The 22,683-nt window shown below is 37.6% G+C and overlaps 2 protein-coding genes across 5 annotated transcripts; one reads left to right on the top strand and one right to left on the bottom strand.

Annotated features, from left to right (window-relative positions):
• Positions 1–9,072: 9,072 nt before the first annotated feature.
• sh3bgrl (SH3 domain binding glutamate-rich protein like) lies at positions 9,073–18,349 on the bottom strand. Of its 2 annotated transcripts, none has more exons than XM_081383177.1 (4): positions 18,277–18,349; positions 12,429–12,614; positions 11,640–11,720; positions 9,073–11,416 (listed from the first exon to the last, which is right to left on the bottom strand). In XM_081383177.1, the coding sequence occupies exons 1-4, from the start codon at positions 18,283–18,285 to the stop codon at positions 11,381–11,383; spliced, it is 312 nt and encodes a 103-aa protein (XP_081239303.1). In that variant the 5' UTR covers positions 18,286–18,349; the 3' UTR covers positions 9,073–11,380. The 2 variants fall into 2 exon arrangements, with proteins under 2 accessions (XP_081239303.1, XP_081239302.1); XM_081383176.1 differs by having other exon boundaries at positions 17,315–18,326.
• A 22-nt stretch (positions 18,350–18,371) lies between these two features.
• On the top strand, positions 18,372–21,417 carry hmgn6 (high mobility group nucleosome binding domain 6). Of its 3 annotated transcripts, none has more exons than XM_081383174.1 (7): positions 18,557–18,623; positions 18,943–19,019; positions 19,242–19,268; positions 19,388–19,417; positions 20,075–20,122; positions 20,310–20,423; positions 20,631–21,417. In XM_081383174.1, the coding sequence occupies exons 1-7, from the start codon at positions 18,608–18,610 to the stop codon at positions 20,673–20,675; spliced, it is 357 nt and encodes a 118-aa protein (XP_081239300.1). In that variant the 5' UTR covers positions 18,557–18,607; the 3' UTR covers positions 20,676–21,417. The 3 variants fall into 3 exon arrangements, with proteins under 3 accessions (XP_081239301.1, XP_081239300.1, XP_081239299.1); XM_081383173.1 differs by having other exon boundaries at positions 18,575–18,623; positions 18,928–19,019; XM_081383175.1 differs by lacking the exons at positions 18,557–18,623; positions 18,943–19,019 and adding an exon at positions 18,372–18,528.
• The last annotated feature ends 1,266 nt before the right edge of the window (positions 21,418–22,683 follow it).

Here is a 22,683-nt window from a genome sequence, read left to right as displayed (position 1 = left end):
TTCCCAGTCTGGAATCCGAAGTCGCGGTCCCCTCCGCTCACGCCTTTGTCCAGAGGTGTCACCGCACATGGACAAGAGCCCGTGAGACTCTCCTCCGTGTGCGGGCGCACACCAAGGCCAAGGCCGATCGCCACCGGTCTAGGCCTCCCGTATACGTCGTCGGTTCCAAAGTGTGGCTTTCTACTAAGAACATTACGCTCCGCTCCGTATCCAATAAACTGGCTCCTAAATTCATTGGCCCGTTTTCTGTCACCAAAATTGTTAGTCCGGTGGCAGTCCGCCTCAACCTCCCTCCAGTGTACAGGAGAATTCATCCGGTATTCCACGTGTCCAAAATTAAACCCATTTTTTTTCCCCGCATTAATCCGCCTGCCCCGGTTCCCCCACCGCCGCGACTCGTAGATGGGGAACCATCCTATTCGGTCCGTCGCATTATGGACTCTAGGCGGAGGGGACGCGGATTCCAGTACCTGGTGGACTGGGAAGGTTACGGTCCGGAGGAGAGAAGTTGGGTTCCAGCTCGTGACATCCTGGATCACTCTCTTATCGATGATTACAGTCGACAGGTAAGGGAGTCTGGGAACGCCATGAGGCGTTCCTAGAGGAGGGGGTACTGTCACGGTTGTTGAATGCATTGTTTCCTTCTTGCCTCGTGTCGTTGTTGTTTATGTGTGAGTGGGCGTTGTCCCGCTCACGTGTCTGTCAGCGCTCCAGCTGATCATCATCATCATCACAATCACTGTTCACAGCTGCGATTCATTTCCATTCCCTATATATACTCACACCATTCTCTGTTCCAGTGTCGGATTGTTTGTTGAGGTCCTGTGATTGCCGTGTCTGTGTTTCCCGTGGAGTTGCCGTGTCTGTGTTCGCCTGCCTTGTCTTCCTGCCGTTCTTGTTCTTTGTCATTGGGTTCACCGCACTCCAGCACCGGGATTGGGATTCATCACCGTCACAGCACCAGCGCACCACAGACCATCAAGTCCCTGCACGAGCCTGAGTCGCCGCCCTCCGTTGTTCTGAACTGTTTGTCTGACCCTTTTGAGCTTAATAAACACTTTTGAGAACCTGCAACTGTTTCCAGTTTTGTCCGACCATGACACCCCGCCCTAGTCATCTAACACGGATATGCATTTGCTTAGCAATAAGCATAATGCTGTCCCTGGCTGCAGCCAAAATCCCATACTTCCCTACTATGTAAAACAGTATGTGAGTAGTATGTCCAAATTCACAGTAATCATAAAAGAGTAAGCAAAAAGTACCCGGGTGGCATACTTATTTACTTCTTCTACTTTCTGTGAGATTCTGAAGTGTGCATACAATGGACACTTTACTATCTCATGAGGCCACGGGAGAGGTTTTTTGAATGGCAGTGAAGCGACGTAACAGATGCTGGTAGATCACATGATAATGACAACATGGCGAATATAGTAAGTCCAGATTATATATATACTACATGCATTCATACTATATATAGATATGTATATGTAGATGCTTCATTCCACCGCACCAGACACGTAGGCATGCCTGCCATCTTGCAACGGTCAGTGTGTTGTCACTCACAGTAAGAATCAATGATGCCACAACATTGTGCAGATTCTGGTTGTGAAACCGCCAATATTTATATTCCAGAAGAAATGGGTTTTACAGGTGAGAATGTGTTGGTTTGTGTTTTTATATGTAGATTAACTCAATATTACATGTTTTTACTAAGACACTTCTAATGTTTTTACTTTTACCATGGTTACTTTTTAATGCCGTGTCAGCTGACGCCTTCGTCTTGTTGTATTGTGTTAGTTTAGTGAAATCATCTGCTGAAGTCCATTTCATATATAGATATTCACACATATGTCTAACTACAGTTGCAGATGCTGTCAACTTGCTCTTGAATGTTCACGGACCGCTCCAATATGGAGGACGGTTTACGTATAGCGGCCCATTGAAACAGGAATCTATGTATTCCTTTGCCAACACCTACGTACTTCCTTGTTAGCCTCTTGTTTGCCTGCACTCTTAAAAAAAAAGGTTCCAAAAGAGCTTTTTTTTTTTTTTTTTGTGTGAAGAACATTTAAATAATCTAAAGAAACTTTTTTCACTATAAAGACCCTTTAGTGGTTCCATGGAAGTTAAAAGTTTTTCATGTAACCATCGATGCCAATAAAGAACCTTTATTTTTAAGAAAGTGTGTATACCCCTGTGTTTCAGTCCTTGTTTTTCTGTCATTGTCTTTACATGCATTGTTGTGAAGCTGTTGCTTTTCATTTCCCCATTTAGATCATCATCATTATCATCATCATCATCTTCTTCTTCTTCTTCTTCTTCGTCTTCTTCTTCCCATTTTGGATTATCTTTGTTTGGGTGTTTTGTTGATAAACTGCTGCAAATAGGTCCTTGCCTCTCATTCCTATGTAACCACAAACAGAACGACTGACCAATAAGTCTGGATCTAGCAGCTGTACGTCTACTTCTCCTCACCCAGGATGATCGTTACCTCGAGAACAATACAATTGAGTTTTTGGACTCAAATGTAAAAAAGGGGCATATATATATGCTCATCAAGGTTGCATTTATATGATCAAAAATAGAGAAAAAAATTTAATATTGTGAAATATTACAACAATTTAAAATAATAATTTTCTATTTTAATATTCTATATCAGGGTGGATGAAGGCTAGCAGCCGCAACGCGTAGGTGTAGGCCTACTTTTGCTTCTCACCATAACAATTTTAAAAGTTATAGCCATGAAGAAATAAAGGCTTTTTAAAGTTTTTTCACCAATTCGAGTGCCTTGGACTTTTTCTAATATGGTTTTTGTTTTTGTTTTATTATGTTTCCTTCAGTGCAGTTATAGTATTATTATAGTTTTTTGGACAAAAAACGTTAAAATTGTAGTGATTTATGACCTTTTCCCACCCTGTTTCTCATCTCTGATTCAAACAGTCTGTTTTGGGGGTGTTTCCCCTTTAAGAGTTCAGTGTTAACGCCCACTGTTATGATTGGCTAACGTCATTGGCTAAAAGTAGTTTTAAGATGAAATACATTACTTACAGTTTGCGGCGGCGTTGGGACCCAGAATAGTCGGCACGACCTGATCTTTAAGCAAAGGTTTTCTGGCAAAGCCAGCATCATACTGCAATTTGTTCTCAAAACAGTCATCCTTGAAATGTAGAGAACACACGCTTAAATTAACACAGCCGTGACTGGGACGTCCGCAAAAAATAAACTGCATCCATTTTTCCCTGATGTCTGGATCGTTCGGTAGCGTCTTCAAACATTTTGTTTGTCCACAGCCAGGAACAGCACATCTGCGTCATCACAATCTTCTGTAAACAGACACTCGCTGCACGTCAACTGAACACCTGTGGGGTGACAACGATGCGATGATGCGAAATGAGGCATAGTTGTCTTGCGCTGGAGGCGGTCATATGCAAACGACTGGTACGTCACTTCGTACCGTGACGTCACTTCTTACCATGGATCCCCAACGAGCTGTAATCAGAGCTTGATTAAATAAATGCTTCGTTTATAATGGGGAGGACGTCTTAAGCTATGAAACTTGCAGGAAGTTTTAATGGTACAAAGACCTCTTATATACCAAAAGATCAAGGCAAATTTGGTTTCTCATGTCATGACCCCTTTAATGCATTTGCAACTCCAAACTGGTAGTAGCATCGACCTGCAATGTATTTTACTTGGCATTCATGATCTGTGGAAAGCAAAGTCCTTGGATCCATGGAATGTTTAGACCTTTTCTCCTCAGTATTTTCTGCAAAGCTGACAATGCAGAATGAGAAATATTAAACCGTGCTGCCCATTCTGCAAAACCTTTAATATAATCAGAATCAGAATCACTGGTTTGTTTGTCATCGCTGTCATTATTCAGAGATGGGCATGGGTACTCAAAACGATTCACGTTGTGATTTGCGGTACAAAGCTGAACCGAGGGGCTATCATCATCATTACTGTAATCAAATGAATTGTCAGCATCCTCAAGTAAAGCCAGGGCAGTAGAGCTTCTGTCAGAAGGATGCAAAAGCCCATCAAGGGTCTCAAAAGAATCATAGTGTTTCATTTTCTAAATCGTCTATTAGGGTAGGAGACACAGCTCGATTAAAACAAGACAAAACATAATCTTTGACTAGCTCTATGTGCTCTGTCACTTTATTCTTCGCCTTTTTGTCCGCTGCGAGCAGTCATTCTCCATTTTCTCACCAAAAAAAAAAAAAAGGAATCTGAAATTTAACAGCAGTAGAAGATTAAAAAGCAGAATTTAAAATAATTAACAAATGATTAAAAACAACATGAGTCCTGTGATTAGTGAAAATGTACATCAGCGTAATGCTTCTTCATGCATGACTAGTTAAGACATGTTAGTAAAGTACAAAAATTAAAAGATTAAAATGAATTACATCTCATCTCTTTTCACCTAATTAACCTAAAGGCACAACTATAACATAAGTTTAGGATAATTTCTAAAAGATCAATGGCGATCATAGGCCTACTGATTCATTGAGATAACAGATAATTAAGATACATCTATCAATCCTGTATGTGGATAGCCTGGCTAACGTCAGACCTCTTCTCATTGAGACGTGGTCTGGGAACCACATGTTCATTTTCTCGTATTTGAAACATGGTTTACGAATGCCCAGAGCCGTTTATTGGGCGCTACGAATGTCTATCAAATGCGCCTGTACGTAGCTCATAGCCAATCGTTTCAATTATACCAGATGACGTATGTAGAGCGACAGAAATTCGATGAGGAAGAAGACAAAATAAACCTGCATTCTAAACTACTTAGAACACTATCTAAGGCTGCATCGAAAGGTAACTTCGCGTCTGATGCCATGTTGGATCCATAGATAATATAAACAAACTGCTTTTTTGTGTCGCATAGACGTCGTCATTGTCTTGCTGCTCCCTCCCCGTTCTGTGATTGGTTCCCTTTTTTGAGGGGAAAATCTGGTCCATGGTGTCCAGGCTGCCTAGCAGCGTGAATAAAATCGCGCTGCGCGCAAGGGGAGCATGGGGAAACCCAGGCTAGTATGTGGAGACATCGCATTAGAAACTGCTTGACCGGATCACTTAATCAGCGAGTCAACTGATTGATTTCAAATGAATCATTCTGTCAGTTATGTGAATTTATTCAACAGGTTCACTAAAAAGAACCGATTCAAAAAACGAATCGTTCACACCGGCTGCGAAGCACAAACGCCTAGAAGTGCAATGAAGCATTCTTGCACGATATACTGCCTCGGTCATTATTATGAGACCGAACAATTATGAAAAATATGTTAAGCGTGTAAAAGGGTGAAAAGTCGGCACGCACACACTTTATTATATAAAATTTGCTGGTTAACCAGGAGTTAAACAGGAGATATTTGACGGTGATGTTCTGGAAACTTGTTGCCAGGAGAGAGGAGACCGTTAGTTTTTTTCTTTTTTTTTTAATGAAAAGGCGGGAGGAGGCAATCATTATAGCTTGTGGAAGAAGGGACAGCATGATGCAAGTGCTCTACTCTTTTAGATATATTATTAGAAAATATTGTTTTAAGCACATTTTTTGCACACATACATTAAAAAAGTAAGTGTTTTATAAGGCCATGAAACTTACACAAAAAAATATTATTTGACAAACATGCTGTGAATTTTGTATTATTATATCAAATTAAATAAACTAGTCAAATATTTGAAAATGTTTTTAATTTTTAATACACAATTATGCCGGTTACTTTTTAAACAAATACAAACCAAATTCAGTTATTAAAATTTAGTCTAATATAGCCTAATTGGGGCCCAAACAAAACCCGCAAATAAACAATGACTACGTTTACAAGCTGTCAATATTCTGGTTATGGTCGGGTTAAGGTCACTATTTGGGTTTCTGAAACATTCGGAATAACCCGTTTACATGCGTGAGTAGAGAGAGTTACTCCTGTATACATGGAATTGTCAATATCCCGATGTAAACGGCGACGCACAGTTAGCGTATTGACGTACGGACAACCTTAAGACGCAATATGCGTCATTTCCGATTCTTCTTCCTGTATCCAAAGACAACAACAACAGCAGCAGCACGCGGATAATGAATAGTTCGGGGCAGATAGCGATCGCCTTTTTTTTACGCTTTCCTCCTCGCTCCAAAAGTGTGGTGCTGTGCTGCGTCTCGCCATGTTTACCTCTACTTCTTGTTTACTTCCGGTATACTGCACGCGGGTTTTTGTATGCGCCGTCTCTACTCAAAAGACCAAGATTCCTTGCGAATAGAACATGCGCAGAACACAAATCAATGTTCCTTTTGATGGGGATATGCCGATACGCGTTTACATGACCAAATATTCGGGTTAGAAAAGGGGTACCCCAGGTATCATATCCGGGTTTTTAAAAACCGGGATATGAGCATATTCATGTTTTTGCCGGTGTTTACATGGCCGTGCGCGACCGGGTTATTGCTAATATCCCGGTTTTGAACGGGTTATTGGCTGCATGTAAACGTAGTCAATAATGGGCAGCCTAACTGGAGCCCACAACCTAAACCAAACTGGGGCCCATAATAACCCCATCAAAGTGCCCACTTTGAGCCCATGCCCACATGACACCCATTTAACCCTGAGAAAACCCATGTGGGGTCCACATGGACATGTTGGCTGGATTGTCATGTTAATTATAATCAAATGTAGCCTATTTTGTTTTATTGACCACAATATTATCATTAAATATAAGTTGGGCACTTTTGATTAATTTTTTAATTAATTTTTTAATTAAAGGGGCAGGGGCTTGAGGCCTCAAAGCAATTCCCGAATTCATCCACACCTTTGGGAGCTAGGGAACTGATTGAGACGCACCCCTAGTGTGCCTCCAGGAACAGGGTTGGGAACCACTGCTTTGTGCAATTGTAATTCTAGTGTAAATGCATTCATGCCAGCTGCATTAAACAGTATGCGTAAATATACCTAAATGACAAATTAGAAAAAATATAAATATCATGGATATTGTTATCGGCTTATGGTAATAGTTAAATTACTGTGTTTGCATATAGCCTACATTGTTACTGTGTCTCAGATGCAATCAACTCTGTGTCTGTAAAGGTGTGAACCAAATGGTCCATACATATTGCCTGACATCGTCATACTCAGATTCTAGTCAGAATGTGAGTCTGATACTGCTCCATTGAGCTTTGATTATGGGACGTGTTTCAACCGAATCAGGAAGGAAAATGCACTCAATTGGACAGACCTACAACCAATCAGAGCAACGGAGTAAGTTTTCATTCATGTTTCCGATCGACAAATGCCTTGAATGCAGTTCTCTGTTCCTCTTTTAAAATTAATGTGCTGTCGATATCTTCTACAACAGACGCGATGGCGGAATCTACACATAATGTTTCATAAACAAAGATGTTACCTTGACAGTTTTCAGCATCCCTCCACTCACTCTCGGCTTGTTCTTCCACAGCCTGGAATAGGGCGGGAGTACTTTGGGTTCGGGCCGAATGCCGAGCCCGGAGCCTCTCCTCGGACAGCACGTCAAATATGCATTTATTCTATCTGACTTATTTGTAAGTGTGAACTCGTGAAATCTCAATTCTCCAGCGGCAGTCATAACGAATTCAACCCAAGCGCTCGTTGGTGACGTGGGTGATTACGTTGTTCATCTGTCCATCATCGTATAAAGCCCGCCCTGACAATTTGATTGGTCCGAACAATTTTCTCAACGGATCGAGTCCAGACCGAACTTCCCGACCTTTAACACTCTTGAGGAAAGCCTATCACAGATAAAAGCCTTGGGCGGTGCAATTTTGTAATGTTTGCCATTAAAATGTGTTCCTTCTTGAATGACAACTTTCAAATCATCAACAAATTCCTTTAGATAATTATGCACTGAAGAAGGTTTGCCAGAACCTGAATAAAATCTGATTAAAAATACACTAGAATTTTCAAGTTCCTTAATCCGACCATGAATGGGCCACAGATTCACTGCAGAACTTCTAAACAGGGGCAACCCATCTATATTTACATAAAGTGTAAGGGAATCAATAAGTTCATTTAAGTCACATGTAGAATACAACTCTGCCATTAAAGGGGTCATGACATGGTTTTTGTTTTTGTTTTATTATGTTTCCTTCAGTGCAGTTATAGTATTATTATAGTTTTTTGGACAAAAAACATTAAAATTGTAGTGATTTATGACCTTTTCTCAGCCAAAAATTATGTGTGATTTATTTTATTTATTAATTGAGGCATTTTAGCAATTTTAGCAACAACAAAAAAAGCCCTCTTGGGCTGTTACAATATGAATTATTAAAATGATCCTGACCAGTCCTCAAAAGTTACACAAAAAGTTGTAAAATAAATTCAGAAACGTTAACTGCACAAAAAATAACAACATAAAATGTACTAAAATAATTTTAATTCATGCCTAACCTATAAAACACAAAGCGTAATGCGAGACCGTCAAACCGCCAAATCATTTCATTGTGTTTTACATCAGGAGCAGCTCTGCAGTTCGAGAGTTGAAGAGCACAGAGACAATCTGCAGAGCCGCTGAGAAAGTTACGGATGGATTTATTCCATCCGCACGCACTGAAACACAAGTTCTTCCACCAACGAATGGAACTGTCTGTGTTTTTTTTTTTTTTTTTTTAAAGAATGTCATTCCGGTTTATGCAATTGCTTCAAATAATTTTGCACACTGTTTTGAGTGCCTTGCACATTTTCTATTTAATTTTGAACTTAGTACAGGAAGCTCTGTACTAAGTCCTTAAAGCAAAAGTCCTTAAAAGCAAATCCCTGTAAAATGTGTTTCTCTGTCATTTGCTACCAGACTGTAGAATATAGTGGAGTGTAGTATAGTTTAAACTGAAGTGAGTCAATATCAAAATGTATTTCATCAAGTCTTTCAGTTAAAATGAGTATAAGAGATTGCATCCAGGTAATAAAATTCAGTCATCCATTAACAGTTTAAAACATTTATTTTTGTATATTATGTATTGTACCATATATATATATATATATATATATATATATATATATATATATATATATATATATATATATTTTTTTTTTTTTTTTTACTATATTTGTATGCAGTTTTCTATGTACTATTCATTAGTCTGCAATTATAAAGAAAACAAACTGAAAATAGCTAAATCATTCTCATTTTTTTTTTCCACTGACATTGTTGTCTTGTACTTTTTTATCGCTTTGGTACTATTTTCACAAGCAAGAGGTGAATTTTCAAAACTCAATCACACAACAACAGATAATCAGATATATGCACTTTGATTTGAGCAAATTTTTGTCAATTATGTAAGTACAAAGTCACAAAGTATCCTTTACACTGCAGATAATAAGTGGTTCATCTATAATGCATTTCATTCGTAACTGCCTTTCATAATACTATCAAACATTTTATTTGCATCTCTTTTTTTTCGTTCAGTTTAATACATTAGTCAGTCATTTAATCCAACTGATCTTAAAGGTTAATCAATCAATCGATCAATCATTGGTCCATCTATACATTTCTGTAGATACAGCTTCAATAGATGTCTGTATGTGTAACCAACAGATTACAGTTATCAATTTTGCTTATAAAAGTATGTGAGGAACACTGCAGTTGACGTTTTATTGTACATAAGTACAAAATAATCATTTAATTTTTCTTTGATTCAAGGAAATTGAACCTATGTTGGGATTTGATTATTTTCATCAATACTGTAATATTCTTTAATATTTTCTTTACTAGTTATTTTACAGTGATGTATTTATAGAACCATTATGAAATATCTATCACATATATTGTACATTTAATGTACAAACAACTACACAGTGAAACTATCAGTATCTTGTGTGTGGGTGATCTGAATTAGTTTTTCTCGATTGCTAACACTATAACTGATTCAGTTGGCACAATTTCCCCATTTCAAAGAAACTGCTATAGTACACTGTAATGAAATTTGGCCAAATGTGCCGAATTTAAAAGATGCTGAATTTATTTATTCAAAAAAATCTGTAATTCACAGTATACTGCATTGTGTTGCATACCAGGTTCATATTCATAGTTTTTCCTAAAGCTTATTGATGTATTTTACTGTATCTACACTCTTTTATTTATGTTGTATACTGTAATAGACATTGAGTTGTAAAATAATTACTGATTCCCAATAAGAAGTTTTTGTCACATTGTTACGAATTAATCTCACTGACGTTAACTGGCCAGGAAAGTAGTCTGTGTATTTTTTATGATTTGTGTCATTTGAGGCCAAAGTTTGATTCTGACAACAAGAGAGAATAATATTTGTCTAAAATATTAGATTCTTGACATGACAGTCAAAATGGTAAATTGATTAATGAACTGTGTAAGCAATCGAGAAAAACTAATGTTTCTATGGTATTTCATAATGATAAACAAATTATTCTGCAAGTGCAATGCTTCTTTAAAAAAATGGAATCACAATGCAATGTTGTAAACACTGGACAGCCTGTTACAGCTGAGGACTTTTGGGTTTTATGTCTAGAGCTCTGAAAAATGACATCAAGATTCTGAAATTAGTACCAAAGTGATGGTAAAAACTGAAATTAGACATGCATCAGATGGAGAGAGACAGATGGCAGATAACTGTTATATAAAATACAGGCACTGTACAATACAGTATGCCATGTAATAATGTAAACAAAGGCCTTACCATAGAGACTGCCAAATTACTGTAGATCTAAAAAGATTCACTACAGTATACATTCATATCAAATGTTCTTATTACATGTTACAATAATCTTGAAAAAGAAAATATGTACAACTGTAATGAAAGCATGAGATCAGGATTTGAAAGAATGACTAGCGGTGTTACAAGTAGGAGGCCTGTTATATTTCTCTCTTGTTTTAAGACTTAAAAATAGAAACAAGTACTCTATTAAGACATGGAGGATATACTTGAGACAAAACATGCAGTATGAAATATACACATAAATCAATTATTAAAAAAAAAAAAATTATTAAAAAAGAATTTAAACAAAAAAAAGCAAACTATCACTGCAATATATGGACACTAATTGGATGTAACTTGAACCACATTAATAATCAAGTACATTTAAGTATAAACTTGCTTAAACATTAGAGAAATAATTAACTGTCAAATCTTGACATATCTTTGCTGAGTCTATTTGGACAGCTACAGAAATTAATTTCAAGTTGAATAGCCATTTAACAGTGAATTAATGAAAAGGGCTCTTGAGTGGACACATAATTCCATCTCATCACATAATTTCATGGGTGCAAAAAAAAAAAAAAAAAAAGATATGAACCAATAAGAAAAAGAAAAGAAAATCATCAGAAATCAGAAAGTGCAGGAGTTCAGCAGCTGTGCTGGAGCGGGTTCTCTAGATTACATCTGCCCTTTCTTTGATAGGACTTCTGCTTCCTGTGAAGAAACACAGAAAGCCTTCGGATTAGTTCAAATTAGCAGTGAGAACCTGTTCTGTACAGTAGAGGAAAGAGAAGAGCATGTCCATGAAGCAAAGGCCATCAGACGGGACACTGTGTCCATAAGGCTAAACATTAGCACTCAAACATTCCTAAGAGCGGACACATACCGTGCACATGAGGAGGGCATAAAGGACCCTTTTGTCTGTCAGAACACCTACCTTTGAACCTGGGGGCGCAGTCAAGCCAAGAAACGCATACACAGCATTGTCTTCACGGGCATCGAAAAATGCCTCATAGTTCTGGAGCACAGAAGCATCATTTAGGGAGCAGATGGCAAGAGAAAGCATTGCTCAATTCTTAGAGTCTGTGCATGAGTAAACCAGTCAAAACACAAGACTGCAGTTCTTCTGATATTTGAAAATTACCTGTGCAGAAATGTGTCCTGCGCAACACTGAAACTTACAGAAATAGATTCATTTTGAAACCTTCATCACCTTCGTGAAAGGCATTTGTTGAGTGCGGGTAAACTATTTTCTCTTAAAGGAATAGTCTGGGTTATATCTGTGACAAATTGTTAAAGGATTGGTTCAACCAAAAAAAAATCCGGTCAGAATTTATTCAGCCACATGTTGTTCCAAACTTTCTTTCTACTGGGAAATACAAAATAAGATATTATGAAGATTTTTTCAGTTGTTTGTTTGTTATATTGCCAACTGCGTGTGCAACTGATATATTGTGTCTGGGGAGAGGGCGTGGCTTCTGGCCATGTAGAGGAGAGGCCAAGTTTGAATCTTGTTTGCAAACTGAAAACCCTGCATAGTGCACCTTTAAAGGGCTTTTGCTTTGAAAGGGATGAGTTGAAAATATTTTATGTGGTTATTGACAGTGTGTCACAGATACTGTCCAAAGACTTTAGGTTATGTTAACACATAATATTCCATAATGTTTGACTAGTGTTGAGAACTACTGTACTACCCCAACATATGATATTTCTTATATGTACACACCCCACAATATCTCTCTTCGTTGAAGATCTGAGGAGGTAACGGGTTCCCTGAGGTTGGTCGGAAATCATCTGGAACATTTTCCCGCATCCATTTTCGGTTGTCTTCATCAGCTGCAATGTCACATTCCTCAAACTCGATCTTATTGGCTGCCAAGAAGCCCATGACATCCTGTTGCTGTTTCTTGATCTGAGGGAAATAGAAGATTAAAACATACATTAAAATTGATGGACACTAATTCTGATGTCCTCAAAAATAGTAATTATCAAAAATTGTATTTTTGATAATTACTGACCTATGAACTCTTACATGTTTCCTGCACTAGTTTTGTTTTTATTTTGAAAAAAAAAGTCCAAAAGTATTTTTTCATGTTTTTGATTGTTGTGGTTGATTGTTGCCCTATTAAAATTACATGTACTCAGACTAAGCTCTTACATATGTATACCCAATTATGTGAAAATACCTCTTTGTATTCAAAAGCTTTAGCCATTTAAAGGCATGAAATAAAAATTTACCCTATTTAGTTTCTAAAATAAATATGTAACAAGTGGCTGTAAAGTGAACAATGACAAGTAGAATAAGAGAGAAAAAAAGCATGCAGGAGATTGCAGGAGTAATCACAGTAAAACAACCACACTAACATAAACGAGACGGAACACTTAACAGAGAAAACTAAGGGCTTTAAATACAGAACAAAAATAATTATTGAGAACAGAACAAAGAACAGGTGTGGAACTAATGAATAACTATGGAAACTAGCAATGAATGGGAACACAGAAAAAACAAGAACAGAGAAAATGAAACCAAAACACAATGAAGCTAAACAGAACTGAACATAACCCTGACATTACACCGCCCTCCATGAAAGGCACGTCCTCACTATATAGTCCAAAAGAGGAGGGAGGAGGATGAGGAGTCAGAGACAGGTGGAAACTAGGAGGAGCCGACAGACACCACAGACGAGTTGACGGAGGGAGAAGCCAGGGAGGCGATTAAGGCAGAAGGAACCAGGTGGGAACCCAGATAGAGAAGAGACACCACGGTGGGGTCGGGGTCCAACCACCAGAGATGGAGCCAGTAGATCTTGAGACCCAGGCGTAGCCGAGGAGATGACAAGACTGGACGACACCATAACGGCATCCATGCACTTGGAGAACATCTGCGGAGCCAAAGCCAGACCAAATGAAAGGACCCGAAATTGGTACAAATTCAGGTCCACGGTAACAAACAAGTCCCCTGTTCGGATCTGCCCCAGGTGAGTTTTTAACGTCAGCATCTTGAATTTTCCTTTGTAGAGGAAAGAAATGGATGACATAGGTCCAATATGGGGCGCAGACCCCCGTCCTTCTTTGGAATGAGGAAGTAGTCCACGGTTCAAGTCAGAAGGAGGAACCTCCTCTATCGCTCCCTTCAGGAGGATCGACGTCACTTCCTGCTGGAGAACAGAAGCCTCGAGGGTGCTGTTCGTAACAGTGGGATAAACCTCATCGAAGCAAGGAGGATGGCGATGGAAATGATGGGTGTATCCAAATTGAATCGTGCGGAGAACCCAGCGCGACACACCTGGCAGAAGCCTCGATGCTGCCAGGTGGTAAGACAAGGGTTGCATAGGAATGGGCTCTAGTAGGCTCGGCCGCCAGGCTTTCTGTGTGGCTGCCAGCGAGAGGTGGTGGGCAGAAAGCTAAAGTTACTGGAGGAGGACCTAAGGCATCCTCTGACAGCGAAGAGAGGCCCATGAGGAATAATGAGGAGGTTTTTCTCATTTTGGGGTCTGGTATAGAGGCTGGAGCATCTGACTCGGGGAGAAAGCCAGATGCGTCTCCCGTCGGGGGTGGAGCAGCTCGAGCAGGAAGAGGTGTTGAGGGGAGATAGCCTGAACCGTCTCCGTCCATCAATACAGGAAGATGGTGTTGGTAACTTAACTCTGTATCCCGAAGCGTGCATGGCGCTTGGGATAACAGATTTTATTTCGAAGAGCATCTGCGAAAGGTGAGTGGCCAGCATGTCCTCAACTGCTGGAATGCAAGTATAGCCTTGATCCACAGAACCAGCCAGTTTTGGGTTGCAGCATTAGTCAAACGAGCGGACAAAGGCCAGGGTCTTGAATTGAAAAATCGCTGAAAAATTACAGCATCCTTCTAATGGGGCGCAAATTAGATTGGCCGCTCAAAGAATGTCGAGCTTGGAGGACTGAGAATCACGAGGCTCGAGAATGGCAGAGTGAGAATGGCAGGCAAACAACATAAGTTTCCTTCTGAATGTGAACTGACAACAAGTGGCAAGTATCTACATTTCAAGTTTGACAGTACAGTTCTATGTACCGCGGACTTTGCCCTATGCAGATAATTCAGTGAGATTTGACTGTGTTGCCACTATGTCCTGATATCACATATGAATAAAGCTGAAATACAGAGCATTCTTTACTTTATGTCAACAGGTCAGCGTCTGAACTGGAGTAATTTAACAATCACATATGCAACCAAGCGCTTCTGTTTCTTCCCTCACTGTACTGTAAAGTTTTCTCACCGGTGAATGACACATGATATAATCCGATAACGTTGTCTCTGGTCGTCTCTCTTCTGGTCTGTGCGCGTTCATGTATTTTGGAGGAGGCGTGTTTTGGACGGTGATTTGCAGGGAGGGTGGGATCGTATGCTTTTAATGCTACCAGGCTAAAGTTAGTATTTTCCAGACCACCTACTGCACCTTTAAGTCCCATGATAGTTTCTATTGCAATATGATTTGCTTATTACGCTTCACAAATCAGCCTGAATGTCAACCATTGTTTTCCAGGAAACACACCAACAGTACACATTATGGATGTCTCCCTTATCTGACCCATCCATATCAGGTTGTGGAATCTCTACTAAGGAGCTGATGAATGGAATCAAATACAGTATCATCGCTGTCTTTCTTATCTTATTTAAAATAAACTTGACATGACTAGAAATAATGATCTGTAAGTAAGGCACTCAGCTTCCCTTGGTGATTTTAAAAATACATCATGACATTGTGGTATAGGGGTGAGCTGGGCACAACCTAACGTGGGGTTAGTTGTTACACACTTGTTTTAAATACTTCCACACATGCTAGACGAAACTTAGTTTATTTACTAGTCGCCATATGGAGAAAAAATTGCGCCAAAATTCAGAAATCTTTGGAAGATATCACTGAACATTTATTTAACCATAGCAAAAGTAAATCTCTTATGTAAATTTTTCATCTATATTTTTGTGTTTATTTTAAAATTAGACAAATCTGATATTATTTTAATCTTTTAATGTATTTAGCAAAAGACACTAGCCAGGTTTAAATCCCAGTTGTGAGTTTATTTTCATTATTAAAAAAATGCCATTATTTTATATGAAAAAGTTTATAAATGTATTTCATTGAGAAATTATTTTAGTTTGGCTTGTATATTTTTTGATAAGATCAGATAACATTTTAAGATGCCATATGGCTATGTTACAATGTTCCCACTATGGGGCATGCTGTCACATTTCCCTTCCATTCTTTCAGAGTAAATCAAGAAAAAAGTATATTCTGTATTAATGAAACAAAACCACATAATTGTACTTGACGTGGGAAATTAATGTGGGAAAAAAAGAAATACTCAGAACCTGAGCTTCTCTGAAAGTGGATTTACACAGACTGAGAACGTCAAAAAGTGTTGGGTTGTGCCCTGCTCTCCCCTACTATGGTTACTGCATTTGTGGCTATTTGTGACCAAAAAATAAATAAAAAAATTGCTAAACAACAGTTCAGAAATAATATATAAATGAAATGTTACTATATTATTGTAGTTATTTTTTGAAGAAATGTAAAAACTGTTTAAACAAATTTGATTGATTGAGATGTATACTTAACAGTATGGTAATATAAACGTTAGAAATATAGTAGACTATTGGTTGCTTGCTGTTAGTCTAAGATAAATGCAACACTTAACTTGTGTCAACATCAAAAGAAATTGGTACACTATTTGGCAATGGACTAAAAAATAAACAAACAAAAAATAAACAAACAAACCAGTGGCATTTGCCTCCTCATTTAAGAAAAAAATAAAACACATGCCACTGGTGGCTGGAGCATGAGCTAGTCGAGACCATGAGATGTGTCACTGTCATTCCAATGTTACATAACTTAGCGTATCTAGAGCACAAGTTTTCGCTAACTCACCAAATTAGGAAGTGCTCCAGCCAAATCACCTGCTGGAGGAATAGCCCCCTCTAGCGTGCTCATTTTACACCGTGTGAATACTGTTATTTAAAACTTCTCACAGTTAAGATGCAAATAAAACATACTCATTGAAACTGGGCTGAAACCCTTCTGGGTGCAGTCTCTACTCTCTAATCTAGTTATATGCGCATTGTTTTTTGAGTAGTCGAGCAGGAGTGGCTATTACCAGCACACTAATAAGGAAGTGGTTAACTATCAACTTCAACACCATATTTAGACTGTTGTGTGTTTTTCTCTGTTAAATTTGAAATTTGCTTGAAAAAAAAAGAATAGTTTAGAGCAGTATTTATGTTGATGTTTCAGTAATCAATAAACATGTTTTCAGTCTGACTAATAATAATAATACTTAATAAAATAATATACAATAATTTTAGTGGCAACCATCATTTCCACCCAAATTTATTATTCGTGTCACACTCGTTTATTGTTACTATGTAAAACTAATTTAATGCGTCATCAACGACATCATAAAAAAAAAAAATGAAAAGAAAAAAAAGGGACAAAGATTGTGGACTTTTCTCACACTGCTTGATCCCTCGTTAATTTATTGACTTCACTGTGGTAACAATTGTTGTTGTATTTTGGCTTATCTGTTGTGATAAAATGTTGTAATGTCGCATGTTCTCAAATAATCTTGTGTCTGAAGTTCTTACCGATGTTGATCCGGAGGATGATGCGATGTAAACTTTAATCACCATAATCACTAATTCCTTAAATCTAACAGGATGCAAACAACAACAACAGCGATGTAAAAATCCACATTCACTCTGTCTGTCTCGATGAGAATCTGTTCATTCCGGTTAAGAACTGTTCTCATTAATGCCCTTCTCTTTCTTTTACCCCTCCTCGTTCTCCGCCTCTACAGCAAAACATGGCTTGCAGAACTCTTTCTGCTTTATCAGAAATAGTCGATCTAGGAACTAGAATGTGTTTTCCATAGAGTAGCCTACAAATGAAAACAGGATTGGTGTGAAATGTTCAGCGTTCTCAAAACGAGCAATAAATGTGAGAAAGTTATAGCAGCCATGAATGACTACACAAAGCCATCGCCGTGCTGCCTGTGTGCGGTTTGAACAATTTCAGAGCGTTACCTCTGCTTATGTTATATGGGAATCGTACGTGTTATCGATAACACAAAGAGGTCTATCATATTGGTGTTTAGTGGGGGAAAAAACACATTCTTCTGAGATATGCTGCACAATCTGTAGCGGTGACACGTAGGCTATGAACTGTGCAGAAATTTCCACCGAATAAAAGTTCTGTTTGCTTGCTTCGCAGTTTTAACGTTATTTTATCACCGTGCGACAGAACAAACTATAACGCCCTGTTAACCAACTAAACTGACTGTCTACACTTAGTAACCGCGAACGCTTCTCTCTCTCTCTCTCTCTCTCTCTTTTTTTTTTTTTTTTTTTTTGCTTGTAGCAAATCTGTCATCTGCAGGCTTGAGAAACAAACTCTAACCCGACACAATTCCAGGGCGCCATTTTGAACTATACCTAAATGGCAAAGCTTCTTTGTAATTGCAAAAGCACAACGTTTTTCCTCGTTAAAAAGTAAACAAATGAAGAGGCACATTTAAGTCTTGAATATATTCTTAGTCTTTCTTTCTTACTGTCGACATTTTTCAGAGATACCGGCTCGGATCTTTGTCATGTTTGGCTCTCTGCGCTGATTGGTTTAACTACACATCAGTCACGCCTAAGCTCCCCCCTTATCCCATTCAGTCCCTTGCTAATGTTCCTCTGTTTACTATTGTGTTAAGTGTACTGAGCTGAGCACGTATATGCCGAGTTCTCCTCTAAAGCTGCAGTTTTCCTTGTGTTTTACTGAATCTCTTTAGGAATCCAACATGCCTAAAAGAAAGGTATGTATCCTTTTGTGCGTTCGCGCGCGCACACACACACACACACACACACACACACACACACACACACACCTACATCATGGAGGCATTGTTCGGTATTGATATAGCCATATTTATGTGGTTTATTTATTCTTTGTTTTGCTCAATATATATCTGCATACTTTTAAAATATTTAACACTGAAATCCGCACAGCATATCTGCATTTTACGCAGTATGTGCGATTTCGTGCTCAAGTAGGCTATGTTTTGCTGGTTTCCTGTGGGGTTAGCCATGCTGTGTAAGAAGAAACTCTTACAAAAACCCATCACGAAACATCCACTTATACTAAAAATGACTTGTGCAATACTAAAGATTGAGAACGCACTGAAATGGACAATAACAGTGTTATTATTTTATAGTCTTTGTTCTTGTAGCAGATGGCTGTAATGGCGCTCAAGTACCGAAAGATGGCGCTGTCGTCAGCTCCTCCTCTCACAGCTCACATATAGGGGTTGGTTGTGCTATTAATAAGGGATGGTTGAGCTGAACTAATGAGTTTACTTATACTGGCCACTGGATATGTTTATTGGTCTTACATTTGAATGTGTGCAAATGTAAAATTATAATAAAAGTAATGCAATTTTTTTATTATTATATTATTATTTGTACTATATTCATTAAATTCTAAATAAAGGTTTTGTTGAGCTCATGTTTTTTTTTTTTTCATCCACAGAGAGCAGATGGTGTTGCAAAGGATGAGGTGAATTTATTTTTATATTTAAACTTTTTATGCCACTTGGTTTATATGATTGTTTATTGAAAGGTTTTCCTTTATTAATAGTTGTATGCATATTTTACTTATCTTTGTACTCTTTTCAGCCTAAGAGGAGATCTGCACGGTTATCGACAGTACGTATGTTGCCATTATCAGATGTTGTTTGTGTGTGATATGTTTATGCTTAAAAATGCCACCTAGACTGGTTAAAGGTGCACTACTGAGGTTTGACCTCTCTGTGGTCATTTGATGATATACTAGTTGTCTGATCACCATATCAGAGCAGATTGTCATTTTCCACCAATGGCTATATACTAAAACACGTAAAAGGCATAAATCTGAACAATATGTAATTTGAGCAAATAAGTAGCATACTCTGACTGCCACCATAGTAGCCAGACCTTCTTTTCTTGGTTTTGTGGATGATGTAAATGTAAAATTTCCTGCCAAATCCAATACAAATATATAAATATTAATCAAAATATGACTCTAAACTAAAAAAAAATATCTTGCAGCAGGGAATCATTTTAAGGCAAGGACACATTTTGAACACTGATTTTATTTTTGTACTTAATAATGGAATTTGGCTTCATAGAACATTTAACAAAATTAATGTACTTTTTTTTTTTTTTTTTTTTTTTACATTTTACAACAGTTTTGTTTTAAACTTTTTTTTTTATAATTTCAGTTTGAAAAATGGCTCAAATATGGTGAATGTGCCTGTTTTTCTTTTTTTTATACATGAGGACTTAGCTGTTTTCTTTTTCATTTCTTTTTTTTTTCATTTATAGAGACCAGATCCTGCGAAGGCTGAACCCAAATCAAAAAGGACAGCTAAGGTAAATAGAAACACATACCTAACAAACCACCAATAATACTGTAACATTAGAACACTGTTTCAGTACTTTAACAAAGTACTGTTAATGTGTGTGAGCGAGTTTACATGCGTGCAAATGTTCAGTGGATAAGTTCTGTTTATGGGTTCAGTTAACACAATGTGCTGCCAATCATTTACTTCCTCTGTAGAAAGACAAAGCAGTCAATGTCAAAAAGGAGGACAAAAAGACCAAGATGAAGGCCAAGGAGTCCTCAGAGTCTGCAGCCAACGAGGAAAACCACTCTGAAAATGGAGATGCGAAGGTCAGTGCGGTGTTATAATTTCACTGCTGCATATCACACATTCAACACAGAACTGTATAGTCCCAGCATTTTTTTAATGAGCCTGTTATACTTTGATTTTGTGTAATGAAATGGAATGCTGTTACTCTGGGATATTTTATGGCTATACTATTACTATGACATGCAAAATTCATTATTCTCCCTTTATTTTTCTCAACCCATCCTCAGGTCGCAAAGACTCACAAAGAAACAAAGGAAGCAAAGTCTGAGTAGCACTATCGCATCCCATCAACACTCTCGTTGCAACTTCTCATCACTCCTAAGTGTTGTGTCATTGTCCAACCTCCAAGGCATATTGTTAACAAAGAAATATTTTTATCAATGGTTTTCTAAGTATCAGTACAAATCTTTAGCACAAACTGAAGCTAAATACTGAGCACCTTGTAGATTTGCAGTGATTGTTTCTGTGAGAATGCAGTGAGTGTTTTCTTAAATTGTTTCCACACGCTCTCCATTCTTCTTCCTCACACTTGTTTTTAAGTTTTTCCAAGTGATTATACATGGCTGGGGGAAATTGACTTTTTAACCTCATGCATTTTTTCCTTGCTGTTTATCCATTTGCCCTAGATTTTGATGTATTATTCATAAGAGGAATAATAATTAAACAGAAAAAAACAGAGCTAAGGCCCGTTTCAGAAAGGAAGTTTAGTGAAAACTCTGAGTATGTTAACCCTGAAATGAGGGAAACTCTGGGATTCCCATCTCAGGGTAAATCAACTCAAAGAGTTCACGTTTTGACTCACAGTTGGTTGAACCTCCTTATTGAAACGGACCCCTGATGGGCCCAAATACAAACTGATAATTAAAAATGGCAGCTTATTAAAGATCATAATGTCTTCATGCAAATTGTAATTTTTTTTACTATGTGATTCCGACATTTATTGAAGTCCGTAGGTTGTTATGTACTCTCTGATGTTGCAGTGTCTGCTAATAAAAAACGGTGGAATTTTCCTCACTTTTGCCTCTTACTTTTTTCTTCCGTTTATTCAAGTTAGCTATAGACCAATTTGGAGTCGACGTCACGGTTTAGGTCATTTGCAGCTGTGAGCGCATTGTGCTTTTTTAAACTAAAAATAAGAAAGTATACTTTCAGTCTACTTTTTATGTATTTCTCAGAAATTGCACTTAATGATACTTGACTTGCTATCAGAAAGGTAAGTGTTTTGACCTATACTTGAGCTCAATATTTTGATCGAGATATACTCAAAGCATAATTAAGTATTCTAAGTATTCTTGGCTTGTAGTTGTTTACTGTTTTGATTGAGTAACCTATTAAATACCCTTTTTACGTAGTTTTACATACTGTCTTATAAACTTACATTGTTTGAAAATATTGATTTATAAAGAAAACATGTTTATTATTCTGAATTTTTGAGTAGACTTGTGTGAAGCTAGAATAAAATATTTTTAAAATGGAAAGAGTTACAGAAGTACAGAAAAATATGTATTTCAAGTATAAAAAAAGAATACCTAAATAGGAACATAGTAGTATAGCCTACTTAAAGTGCAAAAATAATATATAAATAGTAAACAATAACTATGATGTAATGTTCACTAAAAGAAAACTTGCAAGTATACTTGCAGTATAAAAACTATTAAACTAGTAGGTCACTGAGAGTATACTTTAAAGTGTACTTTCATAAACTAAAAAATGTGCTACAAGTATTTGACTATTAAACTCAGTAAACCTATAAGTTCACTTGTAGTATAGTTGCAGTACAAACAAAAAACTTAGTTGTAAACTAGTACTCAGTTTTCTACTGTTACACTTAAAGTATACTCCCCATTAGAGGGAGATGTTGTATTATGTAGGAGGATAAACATCTATGCAACCAGGAGAGAGAAATAAAAGTTTTGTTTAGGTGCACGAGTAAAAAGTGTACTGCATCAAATGCATCACCTGTGTGCAGGGCTGAAAATGGGGGTGGGACGGAGTGTGGGGAGTGAATTTCGAGGGGGGACGGCGTTCCAGTTGAAAAAAAAAAAAGGTTATACATACATATAGGCTATATATATATATATATATATATATATATATATATATATATATATATATATATATATATTTTTTTTTTTTTTTGACATTGTAACGATTACTATATTTTATTTACAATATAATAGCTACATAAACGTAGCACAATATATGATAATAAAAACTTAGAGGGATATTGATATTCATCAGTGGCATTCTGTAAAATTGGCTGCGCTGTAGTCTTTTGTT

Source organism: Scardinius erythrophthalmus (assembly GCF_964197995.2).
Source record: "Scardinius erythrophthalmus genome assembly, chromosome: 13".
NCBI lineage: Eukaryota > Metazoa > Chordata > Actinopteri > Cypriniformes > Leuciscidae > Scardinius > Scardinius erythrophthalmus.
Note: the sequence above shows the minus strand (reverse complement) of the source record. Positions and strands in the feature narration are given on the sequence as shown.